Source organism: Zootoca vivipara, chromosome 13 (assembly GCF_963506605.1).
Source record: "Zootoca vivipara chromosome 13, rZooViv1.1, whole genome shotgun sequence".
Classification (NCBI taxonomy): Eukaryota; Metazoa; Chordata; class Lepidosauria; order Squamata; family Lacertidae; genus Zootoca; species Zootoca vivipara.
The window spans coordinates 1,357,495-1,364,254 of record NC_083288.1 but is presented as its reverse complement, the minus strand read 5'-3'; the positions used below and the strand labels follow the sequence as shown (position 1 = coordinate 1,364,254).

The following is a 6,760-nucleotide window of genomic DNA, read 5'->3' as shown; positions in this document are numbered from 1 at the left end:
CAGCTGAGGCCATCTCTCTCCTAGGGAGCCCCAAGGCAGGGCTTCCTCTCCTTCAGACCAAACCTGAGCAGCAATGCCAGTGAAACAGCTTCCTTACCTCCCTGGTGGGCAGGGAAAGAGTGAAGCAAAACACATACACACCTCGACTGGGACCTGGATAATGCTGAGGCAAAGGGGCACATTTCCTTTTTGTCGCAGGAAGAGGCTGCTAACATTAGAAACAAGCAAGTCTGATCCAATGGAAGTATCTGTGCCGCAGTAGACTACTACTGGATCTTTCCTTTTCGCGTTGTTGGGTGTGCAAGTGTTCCCAGACACACACTCAGGTGAGCATGTTGCTGAACTGTGGGGTGCAGCTTTTATTTTAATTCTATAGTGCAGGGTCCAGGTGATAAATTCACAGAGATTGAGCAGAACAGAAACTCACCCTTTGCATCAAGTAAAACCAAAACTGTCTCAATGGTTGTTTTAAATTATGTATTTCTAAACTGATGTTCTATAAACCAAGCATACACTTGTGTTTTCTGTCTTGTGAAGAATGTTTTCTGAGTGGCAGGATGTAAATTCACTATATAAATCAGTCTGATATAACTGCCAACAAACTCAAAGAAGAGGCCCAGCAAGGATGTGGGAGGTTCATCCCTCCCTACTTCAGTCACTAAGAATTCCCTGTCCCACTGTAAGGAGAGGCAGAGTAGGAGCAGAGTAGGAGCACCCACATCCCATGACTTGCCATGGTGTAATTCAAACAACAACTTATTATTATTATTATTATTATTATTATTATTATTATTATTATTAAACAACTTATTATTTATACCCTGCCCATCTGGCTGGGTTTCTCTTGTCAGTCCCTCTTGTCTCACACTCTATTGGTCAAGTGTCTCCTTCCCATTCTCCTCTTATTCATGCCAAGGCTTTCTAGATCCACCCCAGGGCTAACTTTCTCCCCTTTGCCCCATCTGAGGGCTAATAATAATAACAATAATTTATTATTTATACCCCGCCCATGTGTTAAACATTAAAAGCTTCCCTAAACAGGGCTGCCTTCAGATGTCTTATAAAAGTTTGGTAGATGTTTTTCTCTTTGACATCTGGTGGAAGGGCGGGTGCCACTACCGAGAAGGCCCTCTGCCTGGTTCCCTGTAACTTGACTTCCTGCAGCAAGGGAACCGCCAGAGGGTCCTCGGCACTGGACCTCAGAAAGATGGGAGTGGAGACGCTCCTTCAGGTATACTGGACTGAGGCTGTTTAGGGCTTTAAATGTCAGCACCAACACTTTGAATTGTGCTTGGAAAGGTACTGGGACCCAATGTAGCCGCTCCCGGTCACCAGGCTAGCTGCCACATTCTGGATTAGTTATAGTTTCTGGGTCACCTTCAAAGGTAGCCCCACATAGAGCACATTGCAGTAATCCAAGCGAGAGATAACTATTGGCTTCCAGTTCCCCAGAGGGGAACCGGGGGGGGGGGGGAGAAGAGAACGTTATGCCCGAGGGGGAGGGAGATAATGAGGGGAGAGCTGTCGGAGTAAGGCTAGAGAGCCAGGAAGTTCACAGGAGCAGCAAGGGTTAAGCTTGAGCTCAGAAGGATACTGACAAGCTGGAACGTGTCCAGAGGAGGGCAACCAAAATAGTCAAAGGCTTGGAAACAATGCCTTATGAGCTTAGGGAGCTGGGTATGTTTAACCTGGAGAAGAGAAGGTTAAGGGGTGATATGATAGCCATGTTTAAATATAGAAGAGGGAGAATGGTTGTTTTCTGCTGCTCCAGAGAAGTGGACATGGAGCAATGGATTCAAACTACAAGAAAGAAGATTCCACCTAAACATTAAGAGCTGTTCAACAGTGGAATTTGCTGCAAAGGAGTGTGGTGGAGTCACTGCAGGGCCCCCCGCAGGGGCCACCCAACAAATACATCAACCACTTATTTACAACTGACCAAGCTACACCTTCCTCACTTTGTATTTTAAGCTCTACTGCTCTATTTTTATAGGGTAGGGCAGGGGGCACTGGGGATGAGTTTGTGGAACTGAGGGGGCAGTGCCCCCCCAATGGGAACCACTGTGCTAGAGGCAGGCCAAGGCGTGAAGGGGGTGAGGAGGCAAGTTCGACATAATGATTAGAAAATTCATCCAGGTCATTTGACCACTGTCTCCACTTTGGTTTCCTTCCTATTTTTCAGCACACAAGATACCCTTCAGACAATGCCAAAGGAATAGTTTTTCTCCCTTTAATTTGTAACCTGGGTGCAACTTACCACCTCCAGTCACCCAATCACTAGAAGCAGGCAAAGTGACACATGGTTCCCCAGATAATGGGAAAGAGAAAGCAAACTACTAACAATGTTGTTCTGCCATAGTACTCAGCGGGTGTTTCACCTGCGTTCCTGTGTGCACAACAGCTGAGCTGTACAAACAACAAATGTACACCCTTTCATACAAACACTAGCACCAGTGTTTGGTGCAAGGTGTGCCCAAGCCTAGCATGTAAAAGGTAACATGTATCCCTAACAGGAAAATGTGGTGTTAGTCAGGAAGATGGTTGGCTGACGGTCAGGAACTCTGAGACAGCAAGTGCCTGCCCCGATTTTGGAGGGCCCTTGCCTAAGGCAAACCCCCTTCCATGGGGTCCCCTCCCACAATGAGTCTATGGCCTTAGGCTGCTCCTGCTCCTGCCCTCATTCCTCTTCATTCCAACCACCTGCTTCCTTGCCAGGCAGACAGAGCCACAGAGCAACCCTCCTTTCCCCATGGGTGAGCAAGCAAGCTGGTGAAGAGGGTGAAGAAGAGCAGGTGCCTCTTGCTGGGGTGAGAGCAAATGCCCGCCCATGCCAACCTTTGACAATAGTTCTGGAAGTACTTGCAGAGCAAATTTTCTCAAGGAGTTTTACTAGGCCCAAAGACTGAATACCCCACTCCAGATTACATTTCTAATTGTAGCAGACTCTGACATTTCTGTGTAAGGGGTGGGGGCTGGGAAGAAGCAATGGGGGAATAAATATTTTTCTGCCCTTTGAAGGCCACTAAGAATAGAACTAGATCTGCCTTCCTCAACCTACTGTTTATTTTTTATATGCCGCTTGATTGTTAAAAAAAAAAAACCCAAAGAGCTTTACAAAAAGAATAAAACAGTAAGATTATCAGTAAAAACAGCTACTTAAAACATGCAAATAATTGAAATCAGTGATAAGTTAAAACCAGATTAAAGCACATGTCAGGGCAGGTTTGGTTAAACAAACTTCTTTTTAGCAGGTGCTGAAAAGAGGACAGCGAAGGCCCCTGGCAGGGAGCTCCAAAGTGTGGGCACTCCCAGACTAAAATATCAATTTCTTACAAATATGGGACATGTATGATGTACCTGTATCCTGTAACAGCGCCCATTCCATTCCGCAGATGGAAGCAGTTGAGGGGGCATCTTTGGGGTAAAGTGTCCCCAATTCAATAAGGCTAATAGTAACACCTTGAACTTGGCAGCCACTGCCGATCTCTGAGCACAGGCGTGATATGCGGACAAGGTCTCACGGCTGTCAGCAATTGTGCTGCACTAATGGCAGCTTCCCAATCAAGCGCAAGGGAAGCCCCACACAGAGTGCATTGCAGTGATCCAGTCTTGATGTAATTAAGAGCTGTTCGGCAGTGGAATTTGCTGCCAAGGAGTGTGGTGGAGTCTTCTTCTTTGGAGGTCTTCAAGCAGAGGCTTGACAGCCATATGTCAAGAATGCTTTGATGGTGTTTCCTGCTTGGCAGGGGGTTGGACTGGATGGCCCTGGTGGTCTCTTCCAACTCTATGATTCTAATGCATGAACTATGGTGGCCAAACCGCTATCCTCCCGATGTTTTTGACAGCTGCCATCAGCCCCAGCCAGCATGGCTGCTCTGTTTGGTACTTGTCTCACCAAATGGAGTTAGGATCCCAGTCCCATATACAAGCCACAGATCTATGCTGTCATCTTTTATTATCCTACCATGATTAAAATATTTTCAGGTGTCTCTTTTCAAATGAACATGACCTTCCCCTCCTGCTCCTAACCAAGAGACACCAATTGCCCTCCCTCCCTGACAAACAGGTCTCAAAGCCATGGACAGATATACTTAACAGGAAAGCAAGTGCACCCCAATGCCGAGAATATGAGCAAGAGGCAGATGTTCTACTCACCCAGAGAGACCGTAAGGACTTCAGCACGTTTGGGCAGTAATAATACTCCATTCTCACCAGAAGATGGAAAGAAAGTGTGCTCCCCACCTCCGTTTGTTTTGCTCTTTAGTAGAAAGCCATAAGCATATCAGCCCAATTAAAGGCACCATGAATAATTCAGAGAGCTGCTCAATAGGAGGAATGGATCTGTGCGCCATCTGTCCCTTTAAGAGGTGGGGCTGCTGGTGCTAAAGCCACTTCCAAGCCCATTTACATTAACCAACAAGTGCTATAAAATCATCAGCGGGAGGGAAGCTGCAATTTCCATTGCCAATTATACTTGTGACCAAAACCTCTTTTTCTGAAAAAGGTCTGTTGAGCGGATACAGGCTGCATTATATGGCAAAAGGAGCAGCCCTTGCTTTGTGGCTGACTGACCTCATTTCCCCTGAGCTGCAGACCACAAAAGGTGTGGGGGAGAGGAACAAGCTTAGCATAAAAACACTTTTCGAATTAAAGAAGGGGATAAAACTATTCTAGAGCATGGAATAGTCCTGCGCTCCTCTGATGACCAGCAGCACTCGCAAACTAAGAACCAGCAGTAAACTCTACAAATTATTCATCAGCTGCTCTGTGTTCCTCTGCGTGCGGCTTCCTAAGCAAAGGCTGGGAGGAGGAGGAAGAGAAGAGCTTTGCCACCTCTCAAGACCTCAGGCATAGGAGAAGAGGAAGAGGCGAAAGGGAGGTCAAGATGCTGCTGCCCACACTTCTTTGAGTCACAGACTGCAACCTGCTTAACCCTGGGAGCCTTGCCCTACTCCTCAATGGGGCTTACTTCTGAGTAAGGGCAGCCAGGCCCAGATGAAGACCTTGAGAGGCCCTTAGCACTGGAAAGATTCTGCCCCCAAATATGTAACTCAAAATAAAAGCAATACTAAACCATGAAATAAACACATGAGATGATCTGATTTCCTCTTATTATTTCAACCTACATTAGTAAGACGTAACCCTGGTTAATGTAGGTGCAGATGAGTAATGAAAAGAGAATGGGAAAGGGGGGGAAGAGTGTTCTCATTTTCCCCATGATAATGATGACTTCAACACTTTTTCTTAAATATCAAATGTTAAGTTCTTTTTTTAAAAAAAAATCGCCATTTTTTGGGGTGTCCCTGCTTTGCTGGTGCCCTAAGCAAATGCTCAAGTCTGCCTTGCTGGGTAACCCAAGCACTGCCAGCAGCCCCCCCTGCTTACCTGAATGTAAGTGCTGTAAATCAGCACCCAGGACTATGTTAAGCAGCAGTTCTTGCAACATCAGCTGAGCAGGAGCCCCCCCCGCCCCCCCACCCAGGAGGCCTTCATCTGACATCAGTGGATGTGGGGAGGGCTGTGTGGAAGCAAGAGTTTGCAGGTAAGACTGGGGGGGGCATTGCAAAAGGCAGAATTGCCTATCTGACACAGATTACCCCTTTCCAGGGCTGGGATTAGCGTGAGGAAATCTGGACTCCCACAAAGATTAAGCCCTGCTGTGATTGAAGTCATCTACTTCCACCAGCCAATCCCAGTGAGCAGTGCTGGGTTCACAGGGAAAAGACAATTGTGCACTTGGTGTACTGAAGCAAGAATGGGAGAGCTCACACCATCTGAGGGCACAGGTTGGAGCACACAAATGAAAACCAAGAAACCTTTGAGTGAAATGCCTTGTGCATTGTCTGTGCCCCTCCGGATTTTGTCGGCCGCAGGCAGCATGGCCAATGGTCAGAGATTAGGGAAGCTGCAGTGGGGAGGACAGTTTCCTGTATTCACCTCTCTCCTACAGATACTCTTGTTCCCTTTTCAGAAGATATAAAAATAATCATAATCTCATTATTTCCCTTTTCAGCAATAGTACAACATTATGATGAAAACAAAAAACCCAAATCACCCCCTTGTCATTACCCATTAATGTAAGGAGATGGAATTTCATATTGTTATTAAGAACATTTTTTAAAAAAATTGAAATTGGGTGACATTTCAAGGGTTTGGCTCAACCTGTTGCTTAAAAAGGTGGGTTCTTTTCTTATACACACACACACACACACACACACACACACACACACACACACACACACTTGAGCAATAAGGCTTTAAAGGGAACAAAAATGGGTACCTTGCCCAGAATGAATGGATAAAATGTTGAAAAGCCAGTGTGGTGGCACCATTTAGGACTGACAAACACCGAGCACAACCCAATGCAGGCATCTCTGAGAACACAATGCAAACATACCTTGTCTCCCCATTAGTAAGAATCTCACTACCAGATGAGAGATTGATTCACTTAGAAGACAGTGAGCCAGATTTTATATTGTCTCCTAGCTTTTCAAACTGGGATTCCACCAAGGCACACCAGAGCTCTGCCACAAGAAGGTTGATAATCACAGACAAGTTATCAGACAACAAGTGTTCCTGGTCTTCCCCTGTTAACATGAAGCTCCAAGGGTTGCTGGGTATATTTTAAGGCAACCTCGCAGGACAATAATAATGCCCACTAAATTTACAGAAACCAAATATAACAGAAACAATAATACCGTGAAATTCCCTGAAATTCCCTGAAACAAGAGGTAATCAAATAAGAGATAAAGAACTAAGG

At 45.9% G+C, this 6,760-nt stretch overlaps 1 protein-coding gene across 1 annotated transcript in view; it reads right to left on the bottom strand.

The window, feature by feature from the left end:
- The window catches only part of KIAA1671 (KIAA1671 ortholog), a 52,049-nt gene extending 47,288 nt beyond the window's left edge, over positions 1–4,761 (bottom strand). Inside the window, exon 1 of the mRNA XM_060282108.1 lies at positions 4,156–4,761. Within this exon, the coding sequence (XP_060138091.1) occupies positions 4,156–4,206 (51 nt within the window). The 5' untranslated portion in view covers positions 4,207–4,761. The remainder of the gene's footprint in view (positions 1–4,155) is intronic.
- Positions 4,762–6,760: the final 1,999 nt, after the last annotated feature.